Source organism: Diadema setosum, chromosome 7 (assembly GCF_964275005.1).
Source record: "Diadema setosum chromosome 7, eeDiaSeto1, whole genome shotgun sequence".
Classification (NCBI taxonomy): domain Eukaryota; kingdom Metazoa; phylum Echinodermata; class Echinoidea; order Diadematoida; family Diadematidae; genus Diadema; species Diadema setosum.
In genome coordinates, this window is record NC_092691.1 from 11,231,778 (window position 1) to 11,258,251 (window position 26,474).

The 26,474-nt window shown below is 39.6% G+C and overlaps 1 protein-coding gene across 1 annotated transcript; it reads left to right on the forward strand.

Moving 5' to 3' along the window:
• The first annotated feature begins 2,970 nt into the window (after positions 1–2,970).
• Positions 2,971–26,351, forward strand: LOC140230719 (UDP-glucuronosyltransferase 1-2-like). The gene is made up of 3 exons (XM_072310859.1): positions 2,971–3,768; positions 13,337–14,904; positions 26,114–26,351. The coding sequence occupies exons 1-3, from the start codon at positions 2,971–2,973 to the stop codon at positions 26,349–26,351; spliced, it is 2,604 nt and encodes an 867-aa protein (XP_072166960.1).
• Positions 26,352–26,474: the final 123 nt, after the last annotated feature.

Genomic DNA, 26,474 nt, shown 5'->3' on the forward strand with positions numbered 1-26,474 from the left:
GGCAAAAACATTGAAAAAGAGTTACAGAAGTTTGATCAGACATTACGTTATGTCGCAGGGCGTTCAGGGATATCAAGATGATTGCATGCTTACCCATACAATATACAACGCACAACAAAACACCGAGCATAATACTGAGAGATGTTTTGTGTTTCAGATGAATTTAAGACCAAAACCTTAATTATAGAGAATTGACTAATAACGAATATGAATAGATTATGTACAATTTCACGACAATCAATCCAGAGAACAAACTGGCAAACCGTGTATGGATTTTCAGATCATTGGATATAATCAAGCAAACTATGATATGGTTTAGAATATTATGATTACGTGTCGATTGTGAGACACCGTAAGAATTGCTGAATAGCGGGGTACATTATTTGATATACACTGTTCCATTTTAGGAAATAGGAAATCTTTTGTACATGGGTACTCAAGGTGACTACATCTATAATGTTGTGAAGTGGAGGAAAAATCACGCTATAAAGGGACGGCTGTGATGCCCTACATTTTTTGTATAAAAATGTTTGCTCTTCGCGGTTTGTGACTGAGGGTGAATTGTGTTCATGTTTTGTTGTTGTTGTTGTTGTTGTTAATACTTTTATTGTTGGGGGTAAGTAAATATTCTATTATATATGTATATGTATAAATAAATATATATATATATATATATATATATATATATATATATATATATATATATAATCCAGAAGCACTCTTTGAGGTTGATAACTCATGTGAAAGCATGTGGTCTTAGCAGTTTGTTTGTTTGTTTGTTTTGTTTGTTCATTTTCCATCTGAGAAGATGGCTGGATAGCCCATATTCAGCCACATTAAGCTGGTCTTCCATGGGGTCCAGTTGGATGTGAGGTGGGACCACTTCACCGGGTTAAACACCGCTCTTTGCGATGAATGAATGAAGCGGGATCTTTTACGTACATGAGTTGTTACTCTCTCACACACGGGACCTCCATTTTATGTCCTATCCGAGGGACAGAGTGTTTTGCCTCTTGCTAGAGGGGACGGTATGCTTACACACAACATTGTTCAGTCCAGACTCGGGTTCGAACCCGGGCCGCGTGATCGTGAGGCAGACGCGCTACCGACTGAGCCAACTCACCGTTTTGTAAAAATGTATTTTCCCCTCTCTTTTGTTAACGGTAGTTTATCTTTATTTATATCAGGATATCACTGCATAACACGCATTGAGTTTTGTTATGAATAGATAGACCGTTTCTGCAATGTATTACACAACTTATGATGTTTCTGTTCCTTCAGCCTATTAACGAAGCATTTCATTCACCTGCTCACGTCTATCATGTTCCCAGAGACTCCAACTCTCCCGCTTTCGACGGGAGATTTCCCGCCGAAAGCCCATTTTTGCAGAATATCCCGTTCTCCCGCTTGAAATGATTTCTTACTTAATTTCACTGTATGTTGAAAAATAAGCCTTTAGACAGCGCGAGAGAGCATCTAAAACCTTAGACCGCAAAGGGACTTCGCGCTCGTGATGTGCGCTTCGCTTCGCGCACATCAAGTTGGAGTCTCCTCGTTTGCTAGGGGTTTCAGGCGGGAGAATCTCCAGATCAGAAGGTGCTTGGGGTTGGAGTCTCTGTGTTCCATGGGCAGGAATTCACCTAGCTGTTGCTATGTCGGGCAAGCTTTGTCGTTGTTAAAGGCAACTTTTGTGAACAAAGCATGTGTAAAAGCTAAATACATCGATCTATTATGTTCTGATCAGATGTGAACAATCTGTATTCGTTTTGAAGGGGAAAAAGAAAACATCATTAAACTAGAAAAGCACTCTGAGAGCGCAGACCTCCGCCAAGCAATTACTTTCCACCGATGATCTTGCTCTTCCCAAATTTCCAGATTTTTTTCTCCTCTCTACCACTGGGGAAAAGCTCTTTGGGCTCTTCTACAGCGATCAGTGATTTCCACCCATAGGTCTACATGCTGAAAAATTGCCCGATTTCCCAATATAGAAGCCTTTGTTACGTCATAAACCCTCAGCTGCACAGCGCGCCTCGCCCTAGCTAGCCTTTGGACAAGGCCTCGCGCGCTGTTTGCCTCTCAACAGTGTCTGAAAATAGACTAACACAGTATGCGTGACAGCCGGATTGGCCAGAAGATATGATACTTTAAGCAGGCAAATAGACGTACCGGCAACTGACCAAGGATACTCATTATAATATTTCTTCTTTGTGAAAGAAAAAAATGATAAAAGGAAAAGAAATTTATAGAGCAGTGTTTGGCGTAAATATTCGAAAGAGAATGGAAAACGCCACTAAACACAAAACAACAACAACAACAACAACAACCGACCGTGTTCGTTGCTGTATCGCAATTAGTCTCGATTCAGACACACAGGGGATATAAACCCAGACCGCATTGGCTAAAGGCTACGCTCTAGCAGAAATTAGAGCACGCACTTTAGTGCGCGCATGCAAACCTCAATACGCGCAGCCTGAACTCCCAAGTTCATTGACCCTATACCTGTCAAAATGTCAAAAATCCTTCATAAATTCCCTCAAAATTCTCGGATCACTACCAAAAGTTAATCGATTGTTACTTATATCGTTCTAAACCTTTCATGCAAGTTTCATCCAAATCCGTGCACAACTTTATGAGTTATTTTGCACACGGAAAAACACACAAACCAACGGTAACGAAAACATAACCTCCCCCCTTGGCGGAGGTAAAAAAGGGGGTAAACTCCTCGCTACAACAAATGGAGTGCCCTATCATACGGATTACTAACTATATAGTGATTACTATGCAACATGCATATTGCGGAAACAGAACGAGGGCGCTCTGGGCATCGCACACTCTTGATTTTCTGTTCTCGTACAAGCGGCTTAATTTCTTTATTTTCATCATTTCATTAACGTAGTCGAAGCACTATATTTGCATAAAGCCCTTGCTGTACCCTTGCTGGTTCATCTGGATCACTTTCGATTCCTGGAAATGGCTTCCAGGAGTAGTGGCAGAGGCACCAAAAAGAAGGGTAAAAACGCTGAAGACAACAACGTTGTCCCGGCTTCAGACCATGGGCAAACTCTCCCGACACGAAGTGAGGATGAAGGTATGGACAACTCGGCTGGTCACTCAAGCGGCGGTCACTCGGAACCTACAATGGACGATCTCAATGACACTCTTCAACAACGCATTGTCAAAGCTCTGTGCACCCCTCCTGTGGTAGAGGTCATAACAAAAGCCGTCACAGAAGCAATCATGGATTCCGTCACTCAACACGTATATGAGTCACTCGACCATGACCTCCAGTCAAAGCTGAGAGTACTTCATGACCTTGAACGGACCATAGGCAATCTTGAGCACAAATTGTCCAAAGTCGCAGAAGATCTCAAAGAGCAGGAACTCTGCAGCCGTCGCAACTGTTTGAGAATAGTTGGGTTTCCTGAAACCCCGAACGAGGACACCGACGAGATGGTCATCGATCTGGCAAAAGAGAAACTCGGCGTCGAACTCGGCCCCAGTGACATCGACCGGTCCCACCGTCTTCAGGCCAGGCACTCTGAGGGAACACATGGTCCGAACCCCCTCCTCGTCAAATTCACCCGATACACAGCGAGAAACGAAGTCTACCGAGCACGCTGCAAACTGCGCGGTTCGAAGATATTCATCAACGAACACCTCACGAAAGATCGGCAGATCCTGTTCAACAAAGTCCGCAGCAGCCAAGATGTAAGGAAAGCATGGACAAGTGATTTCAAGATCACGGCACTTACCACTGACAACAAAAAGGTGAGAATCAACTCAGAGCGTGACCTGGAAAGACTTTGATACTCAACGTCTGTGGCCATTAAAGGGGACCTCCGGATGATTTTCAGACTTTTACATTTGAACAACTATATATAAATCAAACTGAGTACAGAGTTGTAGAATTTATAGTGATTGGGATAAGGAATGAGAATGTTTTCAAAATTTATAACAAATTGCAACGAACAAGGATGATGACATGACAGCCTCACCATAAGAATGCATGAGTTGGGACTCAAGGAAGCAGAACAAAAGAAGAAGGCATGCATAGATTTTTCACAGGTGAACTTGTCGAGCAAGCGGTATTGTAATGCAATTACACTGTTACATTTCTGAAATATATGAGGCTCTGATGTCATCAGCACTGTTCAGTGTAATTTGTTCAAGATTTTCAATTTATTGGTTTCTCTTCTCAAGGACCACAATAAATTCCACGAATCTGTACATGGACCTGTTGATTTATTTACTACATGATGTGAAATTATGAAAATCATCCGGAATGCCCCTTTAACTTTGTCGACACTGTGTGACCACAAACAATGTCACCCAAATATACGTGCATTGAATGTTCAAAGCCTGTTAAGTCAAACAACAAAGCTGTAATGTGTATTGCTTGTCATAATTGGATCCATTTGTCTTGTTCTACGCTAAACAACCACTTCTTTTACTCAGACGCTGATTGGATTTGCAACACGTGCATGTTTTCTGAGTTACCTTTAAATGATGTAGTTGAGTCAAATAAGCCCGCACAAACACGACCGTCTATACCTACTTCCTCACTTCAGTATGCTAACTGTGAAACAATTTGTGAAAATATGAAATCTTTCCGTGGTCTGAAAATCGCCCACTTAAATGTTTGTTCTCTTTTGAAGAATGTTGAAGAAGTAGAGAGCTTACTCACTATCAGCTTGATGTTTTTGCTATGTGTGAGACCAGATTGAACGAATGCATTTCTGATGCTGAAATTGGAGTTACTGGCTACAATATATTGCGCCGCGATAGAAATCGACAAGGCGGAGGAATAATACTCTTTATACGTGAGTAAATACGTGAGAAGCCTCTGTCCATTAAAGTCTGGTATAGACCTCCTAATGCGCACATGAGTTGTTTTGATGAATTCGAGTATGCGCTTCAATACGTAGATGCAAATTTCACTGATTTTATTGTAGTCGGTGATCTTGTGACATAGGTAAAACAGTCCCAACAAACCAAACGAGGAAACTTCTTGTCACTAATGACTGAGAGAGACAGAATAAAAAAGAAAGCAATAAAATCAAAGCAGCCCTCCGACTGGAATGATTATAAGAAATTGAGAAATTGTGTAACTTCGTTGATACGTAAAACTAAGAGAAAATACATTACTGAAAACATTCTGAATAGTAAAGGTGATTCTGCTAAGCTTTGGAAGTTGCTTCATGTGTTATTACCCAAGAAAAAAGTAACTACGTTGAATTGTGTTAAATTTGAAGGAAATGAGATTCGTGAGTATAAGAATATTGCAAATATCATGAATAATTGCTTTGTAGATGTTCCTAAACGATTGAAAATGGCTAATTCAGAGAAAGAGACTTACGGAAGCTGTGCTCAATTCATCAACAGCGTTCCTTCAACTTCTCATTCCACCCCGTTACTGAACGTGAGATAATGAAATGTTTTGATTCAATACCAAGAAATAAGGCAGCAGGTGTTGACAATTTGCTGACGTGTATCTTGAAAGATACATTGCCTCTTATTATCAAACCACTTTGTCATGTGCTTAATTTATCTTTAGCCCAAGGTAAAATTCCAAGTGTCTGGAAATTAGCACGTGTTTCACCAATCCATAAAGGCGAAGACATGACGGACCCTCTGAATTATCGACCAATATCGGTCCTCCCTGTTTTGTCAAAGATATTGGAAAAGCTGGTGTTTAATCGGGTCTACAAGTATTTTAATGATAATTCTTTACTGAGCGATAATCAATTTGGTTTTCGTCCAAAATTTTCGACACTCCTTGCCCTTGCTACAATCAACGAAAATATACGTGAAGCACTTTATGAAGGCCGCATTGTTGGCTATGTTACTCTCAACCTGAAAAAAGCATTTGACTTGATACCTCACAATGTGATCATTGAAAAACTGCAAAATTATGGAATGCATGAACAGAGTATTGCTTGGTTCAAAAACTACTTGTCACTAAGGAAACATGTCAGAACCACGTTGTGTCTCATGCGGTGTGCCTCAGGGAAGCATCCTCTGCCCTCTTTTGTTAATTATCACCATGAATGACATTGTTAAAGTAGTGCAAAATTGCATAGTGTCTCTGTATGCAGACGACACTTGCCTCTATTATTCATCACTTAGTGCACCTGAATTGGAAAAGTATATTAAATGACGATCTAAAGTCAATTTCAAAATGGCTCAAATGTAATGGATTATTACTCATTGAAGAAAAGTGTGCTTCAATGATAATCGCGCCAATGCGGAAAAGATGTCAACTTAATAACATCCAAATCAAGATTAATGATTCTCCTGTGAATCAAACTGAAACATGCAAGTATTTAGGTGTGACCCTGAACGAAACGTTAACTTGGAACAATCACGTAGCGTATGTCCGAGGTAAATTATCCTCCGCTATTTACTGTCTGAAAAGAGTAAGACCATTTATCTCACAAGATACTGCATTGTTGTTATACAAAGGTTTAATTCAGCCGCGCCTGGATTACTGCTCCATTATCTGGATGAACGCAGGAAAGACTTTAGTTAACTAAAATAAGTGTACTACAGAAAAGAGCCCTACGGGCTGTCCTACTGGTAGACTATCGTTTCAGCAATAAATCCCTTTACAACCTCACCGAAGTTGAACCAGTTGAAATTCGCTGGAAGAAAGAAGCTGCCCTTTTTATTTTTAAGCTCTTGCATAATATGTTGCCGTCGTTTCTGTGTGATAAAATAACAGTGAAACTGAATGCACATTATCTAAGAAATTCACGCAATATCCTCAAACTGAAAAAAACCTAGAACAAATTTTTTGAAACACGGATGTATTTATACTGGCATTAGTATTTTCAATGATCCCCCCGAAAATATTAGAATATTAGACAGTCTGTCTTCCTTTAGGAATGCTCTTGATTCAGTCGTAAATTTTCATACAGGTACTCATAGTTCATTTTGAAGTGTTTGTTTAACCTGAATGAAGATAATCACCTCAGATGATTGTTGGTATTTTGTTATATTGATATTGATTTTAGAGTATGTTTAGTCTTTGTTTCGTTGTGGTTTTTTTTTTTTTTGATATTCATATCACCTCTATGTTTGATTTGATTTTGTTTCGTTCTGTATCTTTGATTTGTTCTGTTTATATCAAATACTTTGTTCACGGCCTCTCTGAAAAACAGTCTCTTGGCTAATTGAGTTCTTTTAACCCCCTGATTAAATAAAATAAATAAACAAACAAACAAACAAAAGAAAAATTCACTGGTAGATCTACTTCATGACGACCACTCTGCATCGCATTTTAGTTGCTGCGAATGTCGGAGAATCATTCTCTATTGACAGACATGAATGAATATAAGGAGCGGATCCAGGAATTCCGTAAAGGGAGGCACAAACAATATTTCTGGTGCTACTTCCGGGTTTCATCTCATTTGTTCTTTTTATTTCTTTTGTTTTAACAACAAATAAATAGGGGCGCGCGCCAGGTGCGTCCCCTCTGGATCCGCCATTGACTATGTTAAAACAGATCTGGTATGTCTGTCCAAGCACAAGAATTAATTTTGTTTAGTTAAAAATTCAGCTTTAGGCCTGCAAATTAGACCAGAAGAGGTCACTCCAAAGGATTCGTTATCCCTATAGGGTACGCACTGCTGAGGAGGAAGAATTCCCGCACACCATCCGTCTCGGTGGACCTCCTTGCCCCTGTGTGCCATCAGTTCACCTTCGACCATAATCGCATCTTTCAGTAGAATATAAAACTTCTTTAATCAAGCACATGACTTTTTAGAATATTACATAAAGGTTTGAAGCTACTGTGTGTGCGTGTGTGTTTGTGTGTGTGTGTGTCATTTTTGAGCGCCAAGATTGTCCGCATTTAATGAAGGCCTTTCATCAGCTTCACCAGGGAAGTTCTGCACAGTTTTGGAAAAAGAAAAAGAACCATCAATGAAATTTTACCAACAGGTTCGATGTTTCCAACCTTCGATGTTAATTATGACGTCTTTGCTCAATGCCATTCTGCCCTTTTCACCGACTTTAAAAGCTGCAACTTCTTTACAACGTGTCGTTCCACTCCGGTGTCATGCATTGTCGAGGCTGAAACTAGGTATCCTTGATTTCGACAATACCATTGGTGCTACGCACTGCCGCACCCATTTGGCGTGCTCTGTTGAGCAGCGCATGGAACCAGCTGACCATTAAACCCCGTCTGTGTGAGTATAGCGGATAGAACTATTCCAGTTTTGTAACTTCACAGACGTCCCTCAGCACAGATCGAGAGAAGACACAGAAACGTGCGTGAACACACGTGTTCTCATGTAACTCTCATCAAGGACCGAATGCTAGTCCAAGATCGAGTCAAAGCCGAGGACAATAATGTCTCTTTGTCCGGTAAGTGTCGGGTTTTTTCCCACGTCACAACTTACAAGCAATAGGCCTAATAACTCATGTATGATGTAGTACCGAAAGTGAGCGAACACGTTTTTGTTACACCAAAATATATTTATAAAGAAGAGTCGTTAGAGTATATCTTTTCTTCCTCTCATTGTAGACGACGGTCATGCTTCCGGTGTATTTCGTACTGAGTGGCTGACCAGAGTAATGCAAATGTTGGGTCAACAAAGAGAGATTGTACATAATATACATGGACCTCCAAACGAAAGGACTTTCAACGAATCCAATTACTTTGAAGTACGAGATCCGACGCCACCTGATTATGCACATCTTAACAGCGTATCAGGGCAATTACCCCAGGAGGGCAATTACACCCCCACCCCCACAACCCGGCTAAATACTGGTTAGTGATAAGGTTAGAGTAAAGATTAGGGTTGGGTTATGTTTAAGGTTATGAGTTTGAGTTAGGATTAGGTTCAGGATAAGGATTAAGGTTAGGGTCAGGGGAAGGGTCTGGGGTGATTGCCCAGGGGTTGATTGCCCTGGACCCCTTAAAAAGTATGTTTAGAAGAGATGGCTGCATAATCAGGCATGGTCACTGACAAAATATTTTTTCCGTAATTCCGGTCTTGACCGATGTGCCTTTTCGGACTGATGTCTTGAATAAACGCCAATGATGAGAAGCAGCAAACCTCAGACCATGACTGAGTTCGTATAACCACGAATTTCATAGCTGACTATAGTGCAAGCTGCATTCCCCCTCAATTCTTTCATTAGAGTCCTGCTTCATTCTTGAAGGTAATGCACGGCAACACTTAATACAGTAAGGCATTACAGCTGCCAAGTAATTAAAAATTCTGATATACTGTCAAAGATACATTGAAGCGTCACCTCCGTTAACGTGAATATAGCTGCGCATTACATCACGACGTTGAGTGATACTATACTCTCGGTTCCCAGAGTTTTACAGCATATTCAATTCAGACACAGATCCAGGTCCGGTAGATCGCAGATCTGCATGTATGTAGCACAAAAACTGCGAAGCTGAATGTCTCCCGAACGCAGAAATCCATCTTATATATTCAGACACACAAAAAAGTCAGTATAGTGCGCTTTATTAAAGATACAATTCACCAACAGTTTGTATATTGAGTAGGCATTACTGGCTCTCCTGGAGAGCAGGGCATCGGCACATTTAGTTCTGCGCTGTATAAAATGTATTCGTCTGTGTCCTTGCCTGTAGGGTACGTTCCTTAGAATTAATTGAGTCGGTCTTCTGCATCATCTGTTGGAATTGTTCGTCTGGACAGAAAATAAACAAAGAAACAAACATGTTTTAGGAATAGTCATCCGTGACAGTGAGCATTTGGATAGGCAATACTGTAAAGAAAAAAAGTAAACAACCACCGGAGCATAAAGGCATTATATAGCTTTAGTGGGAACGGACACTTTCCAAAGCTGTTAACATCGTGTTACCTGAATGGTTCTCAACCTAATAATTACATAAGAATTAAGCAATTGGAAGTGGGTTTTTTTCAGTCATTAATTCTATTCAGTGATTGAAAACAAGCTGAAGTGTTCACACCGGCCTTACGCGTTTAAGCACTCAGCTAACCGGGTAAACAAACATTTTCACCAACTTTCAGTAGTATATTATGTCGGCGCTCCATTAAAGCTGCAGGTCATGACATGATACAGCGTAGTTGTAATAACCAAGACCATTTACGTGTAACAACGAACCTGCATGGATCTATGTCCATGCTGACACAAGAGGGAAAGACGATTATCAAAATCTCTATTCACTGACAGTAAGTTCTGTTGACACTGTTCTAAATTCTTCGTGTCGTGCTATCACTGGTTGCCTAAAGCCCACAAAATGGTGAAGACCTCTGTATAAGTGGGATTGCCCCCCCCCCCAAGTGTTCGTAGGACTGTTGCATCCCAGAAGGAAAAGCTGAAGCAAGAAAATGATCTTGTGATCGCCACACTTTCTTCGATGATCATTCAAGAAAGAGACTAAAATCCAGGCACAGCTTCATGCATTCTGTAGAGGCACTGAACCAAAAGCCCTGACAAGCAGCGTGTATTCATGTGGACTGAACGTCTCCTCCATGCACCACATACGGTATCTATTAACGGCCCTATATTGTTAGGAAACTACACCATCAGGCGCCATTGAGGCATGGCCTTCCTGGTGTTGCTACATTCGCCTAAGAAGTGATGTAGGCCGCTGCAAATCCAACCTAGCAAAGTGGGGGTATAGTGATGCATCACCTGCCTGTGTGGAGAGGAGCAGACTATGCAGTAATATCTCTTAGTCTTTGCAACTGATTGACAAATTGCCCTACATCGACGTAAATAATATTTACGTCGATGTGGGGTAATTTGTCAATCAGTTGCAATGAAAACATCTCGACGGAAGAATTTCATGAATTTGAATAATTACGCAGTACCCGCTGCCTGCTATAAGGATTAGAACCAACACTTGCTGTCGGGCGAAAGCTCGGTGGTCTAGTGGAGATGACGCCTGTCCGGTGATCAGGAGGTCGTGGGTTCGAATCCTGCTCGAGTATGTACGCCCATGATTTTTTATCATGGCTACTACTAAAACACTGATCAATTCAGTGCTTATTTACGTCGATGTAGGGCAATTTGTCAATCAGTTGCAATGAAAACATCTCGACGGAAGAATTTCATGAATTTGAATCTCTTAGTCTGTCCATTTTTACCAGAACCTTGCACACAAGAAGATCAGGCAGCCCTAAACGCCCTGTGCAGGCAGTGCATCCAACAGTGGAATGGTAGACATTCCATTCAGCGTAGTGTCTCGAGGAGAAGAAGAAGTTCTCACTCTCATATCTGACAATCGGGGATAAAAGCACAAAGAGAGAGAGACACAGACAGAGAAAGAGAGAGAGAGAGAGAGGGAGAGATTTTATAAAATTGGTGATGATAATGTGAGCGGTGTGCTGAGAAAACAGGTAGGTCTGATGTTCGATCTTTTGCTGAAACGAGGGAGTCGAGAGTTCTCCCTCCAAACCCCTGATACAATCCCGAACGGATAAAAGGAAGTTGTGAGATTAAATAACACAAGCACAACGATTGAGGAAATTCCAGTGCAGATTAAAGTTTAAGTATGTGAAGAAGGAGTAAAATTTTCTTAGAACAACTATGAAAATTTGATCAACAATGGATGAAAAATAAGTTATGACATTTTGATGTTTCGTTAATTTTTCCAGAAGCAATTCTTGAAGAGTCAAAGTGAATACACAAAATTGACGTGATATAGATCATCGTCCCCTCACAAAATATTTGCACATAGGTTTTGACATTTCCAGTTTTTCATTAACAAACGGAAATCCGCCCCAGTGTCAAATTCTGAATTACGGTGTATGTCTAACTGATCATTATTTTGAAGTTATCGACATACCAGAAATGATATCATGTGTCACACATTGATAACAGAAACTTTGAATTTTCGTATTTTCCCCAATGATATTATGCGCTCAATGGAAAATTGTTACGGGATAGATGACACCATTAGCTATCTTTACTATATTCACATCAACTGTACGAGAAGAGTTCTTCACAAATGAGCGAACTTTCACAATTTTATAATTACCCAATTTTTATCCGATTTTGTTCAAACTTTCACAGTTGAACTCGAAAGATTTCACTCTTTCGTCGTGGACTAACGTAGGTCCTATACCTGGACCTTTAAGAGGATGGTGAAACATAATTACGAAATGGAGTGACGTATATAGGGATGAGGTTATGATATCTAGGCCAACATGATATCTCTATGATTTTGATGGAAACTGTTCTTATGCACACAACGGAATGTATCATGATACATTATGTAGCAATCGGAAGAAAATCCTCAGTAATCATCGCGAAGGTATACTACATATTTACTTGAAGAATGTAAAGACGAGTTATTTACTTCATGTGCATTTTCGGGTAAGCTGATCAATGTCATTACCCCTAAAGTATATGGTCACTCAGGACACAAATTTGGAGATAATTTCATATTTAATCATAGACCATTTCATAGTTTCACACATGATTCCATATCATTCATCTACTGTGCATTTCAACTATAATAGTCGACCCATGGCATTAGAGACATTTTTCGTTCAAAGGTGCGCCAGTCGATGCGAAATACATAGGATCTACGTCGTAACATTTAAGTATGCTTCTTTGGAAAAAGCTGCTCGCCTGTGCAGTTGCGCGGTTGCTTTACCAATCGCTGTTTGTAGAAAAAGGTATTGCCAGGATTGGCCTCTCGCTGGTGAATTGACTCTGTGTAGCGTGACGATCCTTTTTCTCGCTTGTCTTCCGTTGTATAACTAAAGAGGGCTTTTGTACAGGCTATATGCTACTTAAGCTGTACGATAATTAATGGATACTGTTGTACTACAATGATTGTCCGTAGAATGATAGCAGTCCATTGTACTCGACGTGCAATGGCAGCCCTGCGGTTTACACCTGTAGTTTGGATGTTGTTTTTTCTCCTGGTTCTTCTTTAGTTTTTTTTTTTTTTCACGGTGATTCATTGCTATGGCAACTTAGAATAAGAACTCATATGATGTTTAAAGTTCACTGCTGGTATCTTGTTCTATCAGGGAACAATCTTTGAAGGCTTCTATGGCGGTAGAACGTTGGGTGGTAGAAGGCTTCACGGTGCACCACGTATTCTTTCTAGGGTATGTGTGTGGGCCTTGAAAAGGGCCTACCCAATCCCGACGTTTCGGCAAGCATCGCCGTTCTAAAGGGAATGCATCGGCTTGAATTACCACAAAGATCATGCTGTCGTACGTTTATACGTTGTCGTACGTGTAAGTGGTCTTATTAATTTTAAAACACATATCGTAGTCATGTTATTGGTATGTTTTAAACGACATGCCCCTGGAGACAACGAAAAGTATGTGTTTCAATATTGTAAACGTTTCTTGTTTTGTTTCAGATGGATAACGAGACTCGAGCGACGAGGAAGTTGATCGGCATGAGTTTACAACACCTGTTGTGTGTGCTCCTGATTCTTCTTTCGGGAGCAAATGACGCTGAAGCTGCCAATATCCTCATGTCGGGTGGTCTCGGTGAGGGAAGCCACTTCCTCGCTCTTGTTCCCATCGGTAAGAGCCTTGTTGAGCGGGGTCACAACGTCACGTTTTTGATCAGCGAAGAGTACTCCTTTCGGGCCGCAGATCCGATACTGGGGGCGCTCTTCGACTTCGAGATTTTCTACTACAATGACACGGAATACAAGGCGCAGACTTTCTTCGATACCGCTGCGGACATAGCTAGTTTTGGGACAAATGGATTGGTGCAGAATTTTGAGATCGCCAGGCTGGCAAAACGAGTCGTAGTGGACACGTGCGTGTGGATACTTAGTGACAAAGATTTAATGAAACGCCTGGAGAGCATGGATGCCATTGTGGCCGAAATGCCGTGGCCTTGCGCGGGCTTCATCAAATCATATCTCTCGAGACACACGCATTCGCAAGTGCGTTTCATTCTGTCGTCGGCAACTGCGCCAATCTCAAGCATGCTCACTCTTGCGGGGTCACCATTCAATACGGCTTACCAGCCATCTTCTCTGACTGGCTTGACCTCATCAATGACCCTCCTCCAAAGAACGAAGAATACCATTTACTATCTGATGATGAGAGTTTTGATGGATGTGTACGTAAAAATGTTCGCAGAAATTGTGGACAAATTCGACCTAAATCCATCTCTGAAACAGTCTTTTATGTCTTTCTCCGATGAGATTGACCTGTATCTTATAAACATGGACTTTGCCGTGGAATTTCCCTCCCCCCTGACGCCGAACATCATCCCTATTGGAGGTGTCACCACGGGACCAGCTGGCCCTCTGACTGGCGATTTACTGGAGTTCATTTATCAGTCTGGAGAACATGGTGTTGTCATCCTGGCAATGGGTAGCTATTTCGCCTCCTTCACCTCGTTAAGACCAGACCTCTTTAAAATGTTCGTCGAGGCATTCAGCCGCATTCCTCAGAGAGTCATTCTGCAACTCAAGACGATGCCGGCTTACAGCCTTCCTGCAAATGTCAAGGCGATGCCTTGGATACCGCAAAATGACCTACTGGGACATCCGAAGACAAAAGCATTTGTGTTCCATGCCGGAAACAACGGATACTATGAAGCCTTATTTCATGGCGTACCGATGCTCGCTGTACCACTCTTTGGAGATCACTTCGACGTAGCAGCAAGAATTCAGTCACGTGGTATCGGCATTGTGCTCAACAAGGATGAGCTCAGCGCGGATCTGATTTACGAAAAGCTCTCGGAGATCCTGCATGATGAGAGGTACGCCAAGACAGCGGCGCGCTTGTCGGCCATCTTTAGGGATCGCCCGCTGCGTCCCACAGAGCGAGCCGCCTTTTGGATAGAACACGTAATCAAACATGGAGGCGAACACATGCGTTCAACAGTGCATGATTTGAATTTTCTTCAGTACAGTCTCATTGATGTTGCAATGATCTGTATAGCGGTTTCTTCCATTTTGGTGTACGTTCTATATCGTGTGTTGAAATGTGCGGTTACAGCACTCTTTAACAAAGGCATGTCATCAAAAACAAAATCCGAGTAAATGTCAGGGTTTTGATTGTATTATCCTTTATACTATAAGACGAACGAAATATATTAGGGACACACGCTTTGAAATATTTTCCTCCCATTTTTCATTTATGTATATCGTATATATATATATATATAATTTTTACTCTGGGATGGCAAAATACTTTGAGTATCTGTGTTCTGTATAGCTGCAATGATGAACGTTCTTTCACTTAAAGCATCGCATATTTGTATATATATATATATATATATATATATATCACTATCTGCCAATTATTTTTTTTTTTCATTGCTCCTCTGATCATTTACATTTGGATATGAGGTTTTGCCGATCCAACAGCTGCTACGGATATATATAATCATTGATTATTGTATAATGTATATGGATATATACACATACACTCATGTAGATTTGCATTTCCTCTCTTATCAATTCCCTTTATGAATTGAGTTCCATTCAGTGCATGGTTTATTCAATCACCCTTTGCAATTTTAAACAATTTTAGACAATAAAAGCACATAAATCATATATATTTCAATGCAATTTGACAATACCAATTAGGCAATGGAATGAGTAATAGACGCACTAGACACTATTGCTTATCGTATTTGGTATTTCATTGAAAAATCGAAATTTACGAGGAATTCGGACATAATATGTATATAGCCATTTCCTTCGTTGAAGTTATGCCACTGTAGAACAAACCGTATAATATGTACAACTTTTAAGTGTATAAACACAAGGGACTATATGACATAACTTGATGTCAGCTCTGAAACTATAGGATGTCTTTGAGAATAAATTATACTTTGACTGTATACCGACATAAAGCCTTACATTTCACTGATTGTTATTTCATGGTCCGACGTATACAGTGTGTCACTTTAAGGTGCGTGTGCGATGTAGACGGCCCATAACTGGAGGGGGGTGGGGGGTAGTGTGGTAAGTGGTTTTCTCCTTTCTTGTCCTTCTTTCTTTCTTTCTTTCTTTCCTTCCTTCTTTCCAAACAACTAAAAAAATATATATATTCAAAAAAGGAGAAAACTTCTTCCAAATACTCCAAATGCAAAAAAAGGTGTTTTATATGTCAAATATAGATGTATATGTATATATATATATATATATATATGTATATATATATATGTATACATATATATATATATATATATATATATATATATATATGTATATATATATATATATACATACATATATATGTGTATATATACATATAGGCCATATTTGAAACAATATCCAAATCCATCTAATTAATCTTGATGAGTTGAATTTCCCCCCCCCCCACACACACACCCTTAATTGCTTCTTTGGCTTTCATTTGTTGAGAGCCTTAACTCCCAACGAGCGAGTATGCGGACGTGATACCAGCGCCACTGACAAGAGTTAAAATCCCCTAAAAGATAACATATCTATTTTTTCTCATTTTGCAATAATTCAAAAGCATTCAATTCATTAGTAAAATAAGATATATCAGTATTCGGTGGCCTGTATACACAGGCTACGATAATATATTTGTGATTTTGAGTGACCTCAACAAAAAGCGTTTTGTGGTAGAACAAAATAAATCATGTCGTATTACATATTCCATTTCAGTGGAAATATACAGTGCTACTCCTCCACCGATCTTGTCTTGTCTACATAAATGCACAAGGGTATAATTTTGAATATGATACAAATCAATGCTGGATTTAGGTGTAAACCAAGTTTAAGATGTTGCCATAGTGTCAAATTTATGTTCATGGGATGATAATAACATAGTAAATTGATCAAAATTCTTTGGGAGACTTCTAACATTGTATGAGATAAAGAAAATTAGACTAGTTGCTTATTATTTGGTCAAGAAATCTTCAGTGAATAAATAATATTGACACTTGCAATTTGGATCAATACTGTTCTCCACATCATCAAGGGTGTTTTCATTTCCAAACTTATGTGACTTTGTTGAATTAATGGTAAAGGGATTCATTTTCAGAGACTGCAGTTTGGTAATATCAACATGTTTAGACAAATGAAAAAATGATACATTGTCCAATAAAATTCGTTATCAAGTGTATGATTAAAATGGTAGAATAATTATCTAAATTACAATTTACACATAAATATGACTGACTAAAAGAGGGAATACTTGTAAGGCAATGCACACACTCACACATACATCGGATTAACAGTAGACAAAAAAAAAAATAGTTACAAAAAAGTTTAAAATTACAATGTATGTAGAATGGAGGTAGCCAGGGTTATAAATCAAACAGATAAAGATGCCATGATGTAAGGCAGTACCGGTAATAATTTCTTGCATTTAAAGAATCAATACATAGCTGTGCTCTACCTAAATGTTATCGCTTCTTATCACCCTTTTGACACTTTTCGCATCACTTGCAGGTAGAAGAGCGATGATCTCGCCATCTGAAGACCATGCCAAGAAATCTCACCTTTGGATTAACGTATATAACTCACCAAATTAGATATCCTAGAAAAAGAAATAATGGATATATCCAATTAAATCTGTATTGTTTATTCTGAAGGTGACCTTTTCTGGAAGAATCATTGTACAAATCGACTCAATACTGAAGAAATGTACGAATCTGTCTTTTGAGAATTTGAGGTAAAAAGAGCAACAGAAGTTTGGAGCAGACATTACATTAAGTTGCAGGGCGTTCATGAATATCAAAATAATTGCTTGCTTGCTCATACAATATGGAGTTACAACAGAGACATAGATACCGAGTATAATACTGACAGATGCTTCTACGTTCCAGATGCATGTAAAACGGAAACATTGTAAAGAATGGACTATAAAATGATACATGAATAGACTATGTATAATTTCACGACAACCAAGCCAGAGAACGGGCAAAGTTTTCTAGTATACATACTGTGTATGGATTTTCAGATCATTGGATATAATTCAGCAAACTATGATATGGTTTAGGATATGCATGATTACACGTGTCGATTGTGAGACACACCTTAAGAATTGCTGAATGGTGGGGTACATTATTTGATATACAATTGTACACGGGAAGGCAGGGTGAATGCATCTATATTGTGAGGTGGTGGAAAGTCATGTTATTGGGATGGCTGTGATGTCCTGTATTTTGGTAAAAAAAAAAAAAAAAAAAAAAAAACATGTTTGCGACGGAGGGTAAATTGTGTTGATGTTTTGTTGTTGTTAATGTTTTGTTGTTGGGGTAAGTAAACATTCTATAATATCTCTAGCTCTTTGCAGAAGCACTCTTTGAGTGAAAGCATGTAGTCTTAGCAGTTTGTGAAAATGTATTTTTCCCTCTCATTTGTTACGGTAATTTATCTTTATTTATATCAAGATATCACTATTATAGATAACACGCATCGAGTTTTGTTATGAATAAATAGACCGTTTCTGGATGTTTCTCTTCCTTCAGCCTATTAACGAAGCATTTCATTCACCTGCTCATTCCTATCATGTTCCATGGGCAGGAAGTCACCTAGCTGTTGCTATGTCGGGCAAGATTTGTGGTTGTTAAAGGCAACTTTTGTGAACAAAGCATGCATGAAAGCTGAATATATCTGTCTATTACATAATTTTGGTTTTGATGTGAACAATCTGTATTCGATTTGAAGGAAAAAAATCATTAAAAAAGGGGAGTAAACTCATCACTTACACGAATGGAGTGCCCTATCATACGGATTACTTTAAGTGATTACTATGATACTACAACATGTATATTGCGGGAAACAGAACAAAAGAAACATTCTCAGGTAGATCTATACTTCATGACGACCACTCTGCATCGCATTTTAGTTGCTGCGAATGTTGCGGAATCATTCTCTATTGACAGACAAGAGTGGGTATGTTAAACAGACCTGGTATGTTTGTCCAAGCACAAGGAGATCACTCCAGTGGATTCATTATGCCTATAGGGTACGCACTGCTGAGGGGGAAGAATTCCCACAATCCGTCTGTGAACCTCCTTGCCCCAGAGTGAGGTCAGTTTCCCTTCAGTCTTCCAGGAGAGTATAATATGTTGACCTTGGGAACAATTTTTTTTTAAGTTAAGCATGGGACTTTTTAAAATATTACACATAGATGTGAAACATTTTATGTGTGTGTGTGTGTGTGCGTGTGTCATTTTTATGCGCCAAGATTGTCTGCATTAGAAAAGCTTTCATTAGCAGTGCGAGTACACTCCAGGGAAGTTTTTGAGCAGGTTTTGGAAAAAAGAAAAAAGAACCGTCAAGGAAATTTAACCAACAGGTTCTGCCATTCTGCCCTTTTCACCGGCTTTGAAGGTTGCAACTTCTTTACAAAGTGTCGTTGCACTCCAGTGCCATTTATTGTCAAGGCTGAAACTAGGAATCCTTGATTTCGGCACTATTATTGGTTCTACGCACTTATGCACCCATCTGGTGTTCTCTTTTCAACAGTGCATAGAACCAGCTGATTATTAAACCCCGTCTGTCTGAGTATAGCAGACAAAACTATTCCAGTTTTGAAACTTCACGGACGTCCCTCAGCACAGATCGAGCGAAGACAGAAACGTGCGTGAACACACGTGTTCTCATGTAACTCTCGTCAAGGACCGAATGCTAGTCCAAGATCGAGTCAAAGCCGAGGACAATAATGTCTCTTTGTCTGGTAAGTGTCGGGCCTTTTCCCCACGTTACAACTTTCAAGCAATAGGCCTGATAGTTCCTGTAGTACCGAAAGTGAGCGAACATGTTTTTGTTACACACACTCACACACACACACACACACACACATATATATATCTATCTATATATATATATATATATATATATATATATATATATATATATATGTATATATATATATATATATAAAGAAGACTTGTTAGAGTATAATCTCTTCTTCCTCTCATTGTAGAAGACGGTCAATCTTCCGGTGTATTTCGTATTGAGTGGCTGGCCAGAGTAATGCAAATGTTAGTCAACAAAGGGTCTGGGGCAATTGCCCAGGGGGCAATTGCCCTAGATCCTCCAATAATTATACAGATGTCTCGAAGATGATGACTGCATAATCATGCATCGTCACTGATAAAATATTGTTTTCCGCAGTTCCGGTCTTATTTGGCTGATGCGCCTTTTTAGACTGAAATGTCTTGGGTAAACGCCAATGATGAGAACCAGGAAAACTCAGAACCAGTCTCAGAACATGACTGATTTCGTGTCAATGGAGTGGAAATTACCGATTCGCTAGCACGCGCTCAATCATATGATCTTGCCTAATAGCAGAACAGACATAACTTTTTCACATACCATCTGTTTTTACTCTGGAAAACAATGAGCGGAAAAGGTGGAAATGAAGATTAAAAAATTGTAATTAATTACCTAAAACCTTTGCTTTTTTTCTTGAAAAGTACCTGCATTTCGCCAATACAAAGTGTCTGAGCGGTGATATACGAATACATACCACAACTGCACATGCGCTCTCCTTGATTTAAGACAGTTGTTATCTTCTGCGCATTAAGTTCATGCATTTTTCAAAGCTGTAGCGTTGTGTTTTGCCCCGGTTTGCCGGCGACGGATATCATTATAAGATTAAAGAAGGGAATAATGTTTAAAATGCTTTTGTGACACTTTTGACATAGATAAAGACATGCATTGAATAACGGAATGATGAATGTCCTTGTGTATAAGTAGGTCCAAGGAAATAATATGGTTTCAGTTCGTTATCCCGAAGGTTCGTTATTCCGAAGAATCTTTATTCAGAAGGTTCGTTATTCCGAAGATTCGTTATTCCGAAGATTCGTTAATCCGAAAATGAAATAAGGTTTGTTATTCCGAAGTTTCGTTACTCTAAAAATGGAATAAGGCTCGCTCGTTATTCCGAAGGTCCGTTACGGCCCCTATTTCATTTTCGGATTAACGAACCATCGGAATAACGAACCCTATTTCATTTTCGGATAAACGAGCCTTCGGAATAGCGAACCCTATTTTATTTTCGGATTAACTAACCTTTCGAATATCGAATCTTCGGAATAACGCCACAAATGTTCGGATTATCGAACCCTTTTTAATTTTCGGATGAACGAACCCCTTGGAATAGGGAATTTGTGTGTTTCGGATAAACGAACTTTCGGAATAACGAACCTTCGGAATAACGAACAGCACCCGGAAAGATTATGAGTACGATATTTATAACTAAGTCTATGTACATTGCTGGTGGATGAGGAAAGAAATAACAGCTTCTGTGGTTTCAATGACGGAATTGGTTGTGCTGCACATCTCGTTAAAATTGAATGGGACCTGCAGACACACGGCAGAGTCACTTCTTCATGGGGTAATGGTTCCAGAACTATTGGAAGTCTGGGGGGGGGGGGGGGCGGGGCAAAAGAACGCTGGAACGCGCGCTATCATTTGGAACAGGGAGGTGGGAAGAGATCCACCTCCCTGGTTGGAAATTCAATCTTCAACCCGTCTGCCACTTTTAAAGGGATATAGGCCTTCCCCGTGATATGCATTTGAACATGGTGGCAAGCATCAGAGTATAAGTGTGAAAAAGTTCCAGGAAAAATACTTTGACAATGACAGTAAGAATGCGATGCAGGAGCCGCATTCCAGGACTATCAGCACCTTTTACTAATGATGCCCATTGAAATACTTTTCCATTGACATGGTGCTCATGAGTGCCTTTTCAAAGGTGCTTACAGGCACTTTTTCGAATAAAAGGTGCTCACATGCATGGTTTATCTTAAAGAGTGCTCATGAGCACCATTTACAACTATAAGGTTGATGTTCATTTTTTTTTTTTTTTTTGGCGTTGCTTTCAAAATTCGAATATTTTACGAAAGACAGATTTTTAACACATGACAGATGTGTAAAATACAACATCTGTTATTTGCACTGATCCACTCGACCTACCAACTACTGTTTGACAGTCTGACGGTATAATCTTTCCAACCCAGCTACATGTACGTTTAAGCAGGCTTCTCAGCACAAAGGCCCATAGGCCACTCAATACCTTACTGTACGCACCTTACCGGTAAGGTGCTTACAGGATTTTAAAGGACAAGTTCACCTTCATTAACATAAGGATTGAGAGAATGTAGCAAGATTAGTAGAACACATCATTGAAAGTTTGAGGAAAATCGGACAATCCGTTCAAAAGTTATGAATTTTTGAAGTTTTTGTGCAGTCACCGCTGGATGAGAAGACTACTGCAGTGTATGATGTCACATGCGTACAACAATGTAAGGAAAATATAAAGAGAATTTCACAAAATTTCATCTTTTGAAAAAAAAGTACACATTCCCTTGACTCGTTACTGACATATGTTATGGGTAATATTATTCCCATTGCCTTTAGAAAGAGGCAAGTTAAGTGCTCTTTTATTGTGCAAAAAAAGTGAAAATATGTTGAATTTTCTTTATATTTTCTTTATACTGTTGTACTCATATGACATCACGAGCCTTAGTAGTCTCCTCATCCAGCGGTTCCAATACAAAAGTTTTAAAAATTCATAACTTTTGCATCGATTGTCAAATTTTCCTCAAACTTTCACTGATGTGTTCTACTAATATTGCTGCATTCTCTCAATCCTTATGTTAATGAAGGTAAACTTGTCCTTGAAAGGGTGATCATCAGCGCCTTTGATCAGTATGGTGTTTATACTTTGTAGTCACCATTTCTAAGAGCACCCATATTTGCACGAAAATAACCATCAACAATAGCTTTGTAGTTTCACCAGTCAAGCATACTAAAGCATTTATATCAGTAATCCATGAGCACGTCATTCACCACATTGATAAGAATCGGGGGGGGGGGGGGTGCTGGGATAACACACCCACACAAAGACTCGAAAACATATGAATACACAAAATTCGTAAATCGTTTTTCAAGACATTGAACGTATCAAACAATTAGACATCATTTGAGTTTACCCTTTTTCCAAAAGCAGAGCAATGTCTTTATTCAAGCTTACAATCATAACGCCAAGCTGAGGTTTGTATTTCCCACCTTTTAATCTATATGCCAAAATGCCCATATTTATCATTTTTTGTTCATCAAGAACATAGACGTGATTATATGTCATGTATTCTAAGGTTTTAAAAAATCTTATAATCAGTGAAAACTAGAAACACTAGAACATTTTTGTCTACACACCTAAAAGAGACTGTGCTTCTATAAGTTACAGGTATGATAAAACATACTGTACTACAAGAAACTAACAACTTTTAACTTCCAGTCGTTTTTCCAACACTCTAAGCATCGTCTTGTAGGCTAAAATCAAGCTTGCTGCAGGCGACTTGCAGAATATGATTAGTTCCTGGACCCTTGATTGTTTGTCCATTGGGTGAATCGACAGAACACTGCCCATTCGTACAGTAATACTTTCGTCTGAAATGAAATGAAATGAAATGAAATGAAATGAAATGAAATGAAATGAAATTAAATTAAATGAATCAAAGATGATTTACGAATGACTGCTTTTACAGCATCAATACTCCGGGACTGGGTCGAATACTGACAAATGGTGCAGAAGGAACCCATTTCGATTGGAAACCATTTGAAGGTTGTCAGCAAAACCATTTTGCGAGAACCGTTCAAGGACTTTTTTCTTTTTCTTCTTAGAGTGTATAAGGAAGTAGCATTTAGTTGAAAAAAAAAATAAAATCCCTGAAGAAAAAAAAATGTTCAAGACTGATCTAAGATTGCTTTCAAGTTCTCAAAATTCCTCCCTTGTTATGCTTGCATTGGTTATAATGCCATAAAAATTATTTCCAATTCTATTAATAGTCAGGCCTCTTTCCTGTTAACTATGGTATCGTTACTTAAGCTAAACCTTAGAAGCATAACCACAGATTTCTTAGCTGACGAGGCTAGCGCAAGCTACATACATCCCCCTCATTTCTTTCATTAGAGTCTTACTTCATTCTTGAAGGTAATGCACGGCAGCACTTAATACAGGAAGGCACTACAGCTGCCAAGTAATTCAAAATTCTGATGTACTTTCAAAGATACATTCCAGCGTCACCTCCGTTAACGCATTACATCACATGCAGTGCTGAGTGATATATTCGGGGTTCCCAGAGTTTTATAGCACCTTCAATTCAGATACAGATCCAGGAGATCGCAGATCTGCATATGACTATGTAGCACAAAAACTGCGAAGTTGAATGTCTCCCGAACGCAGAAATTCATGTAATATATTATTCAGAAAAATGAGTTATTATAGTGCGCTTTATTAAAGACACGATTCATGAACAGTTTGTATATTGAGTACATTTGGCGCTCCTGGGCTGTAGAGAGCAGGGCATCAGCGTTATGTAGTTTCTGCACTGTATAAAGTGTATAATTATGTCTATGTATGGTGCTTTAAAGGCAATCTTTGCCTGTATAGGTCCCTTAAAGTTGATTGAGTCGGTCTTCTCCATCATCTTTTGGACATGTTTTAGGAGTAGTCATCTGTGACAGTGAGCATTTGGATAGGCAATCACTATGAAGAAAAAAAGTAAACAACCACCGGAGCATAAAGGTATTATATAGCTTTCGTGGGAACTGACGCTTTCCAAAGCTGTTAACATCGTGTTACCTGAATGGTTCTCATTCTATATAATATTAAGATTACATAAAAATTAAACAAATGAAAGTGGTTTGTTTTTTAAATCGTCAATTTTAATCAGTGATTGAAAACAAGCTGAAGTCTACACGGGCCTTACGCGCTAAGACACTCAGCTAAACCTGTTAAATAAACATTTTCACCAACTTTCAGTACCCGGTAGTACATGTCGGCCTACATTCAAGCAGGTCATGACATAATAGTTGTAAAATAGCCAAGATTTTACCGGATTTTACCGGACGCGTGGCCATGCATTCGGATTTTACCGGACGCATGGCTCAGTATGGATCAGTAAAAATCAATGCACGACAATTGACCAATCAGAGATTCTAAGGCCCATTTTATAATGTCTACTAAAACGGCACCATCAGGCGCCAGTGAGGCATGACCTTCCTGGCCTAATTGCTACCGATGTGTTGGCTCAGTAAGTAGAGCGGCTGCCTCACAATCGGGAGGTCGTGGGTTCGAACCCCGGCCGCGTCATACCAAAAGACGTTAAAAGATGGGAGTTGCTGCTACCTTGTTTGCCGTTCAACAGTTGAAAAGGTTAGCGCAACGTCGATCTGGCGCTGCTCAGTGGCTGCCGGGCCCACGATCAATTGGGCAAAAAGAATTTCCATTTTCGGACAATAGAATTTTGAGCTTATATTATTATTCGTCTAAGAAGTGCCGTCGGCCGCTGCAAATCCATCCTCGGTAGCAAAGTGGAGGTATACTGAATGAGAATGATGCATACTTGCCAACATTTTGAGATCCTGAAGAGGTAGATTTTGCGAGGGAGCGAAGCAACCAAGCCCGAGCGCGCTTGCGCGCGAGGGGGGTGGGGGGGGGGGGGAGGGTGTGGGAGGGGGTGTCCCCCCCCCCCCTCCCACGGTGTGGAATTTTTTGTTTTTCAATATCAAAATATGACATTTGGTGCATGCTTTTTAACCTTTTTAAAGGGTTCTTGGTATTGATAAAAAACATATAATCCATGTAAATCTATGAACTATTTTGTAGACCATGCATATAAAAATAAAATCAGACATATTGGTAAATAATTTTTGTAGGCTAAGCATATGTAAAAAAGTAATCAAACATATTGGCAAATAATTTATCCCCTTATAGTGTACTTTCTATTGTGGAGCTAGTTTGATGAATAAGACATAATGTTGCCCTCACCAAATCTAAATTAATTAGCAGATGACCTGGCTATGAGATTCCTGTACGTGGCAGATTTTGCTCTCTTCTGCAGTGTTTGGGAGAGTTTCCATTCCTAGCATTCACTCTTGCAGAACGTGAGCTACCAAAACATTACTATTATGCGTGGTTCGAGTTACAAGTACACGTGTACAGTAAGTCTTGCACGCACGTAGATATGATAGAGACTAGTGCGCCACTGCAGTGTGCATACATGTGTGCATATTAGAAGGCTGAATACGGCGTTTTTGAGGAACGAGTTTCTTGAAATTATTATTAGTATTCTAATTACTAGCTTATTTTAGGGAATCAACGCACAATAAAGGGAAAATATGACTTCCATTTCATTTTATGGTATTGGTTTGCTACAAAATCGGTAGATCAGAAGAGAAAATCGGTAGCCGGTCAAAACCTCTAAAAAGCGGTAGTCTACCGCCAAAAGCGGTAGAGTTGGCAAGTATGAATGATGACATCACCTGCCTGTGTGGAGAGAAGCAGACTAGGTGCAACATCTCCTTGTCTGTCCACTTTTATCAGAGCCTTGCACACAAGAAGATCTGGCAGCTCTTACGCCCTGTGCAGGCAGCGCATCCAGCTGGTGGGATTGGAAGAATCTGACAGTCCATTCAGCGTGGTGACTCGAGAAGAAGAAGAAGAAGAAGAAGAAGAAGAAGAAGAAGAAGAAGAAGAAGAAGTTGTTCTCACTCTCATATATCAAGGAGCTTTAGATTTTCGCGACGG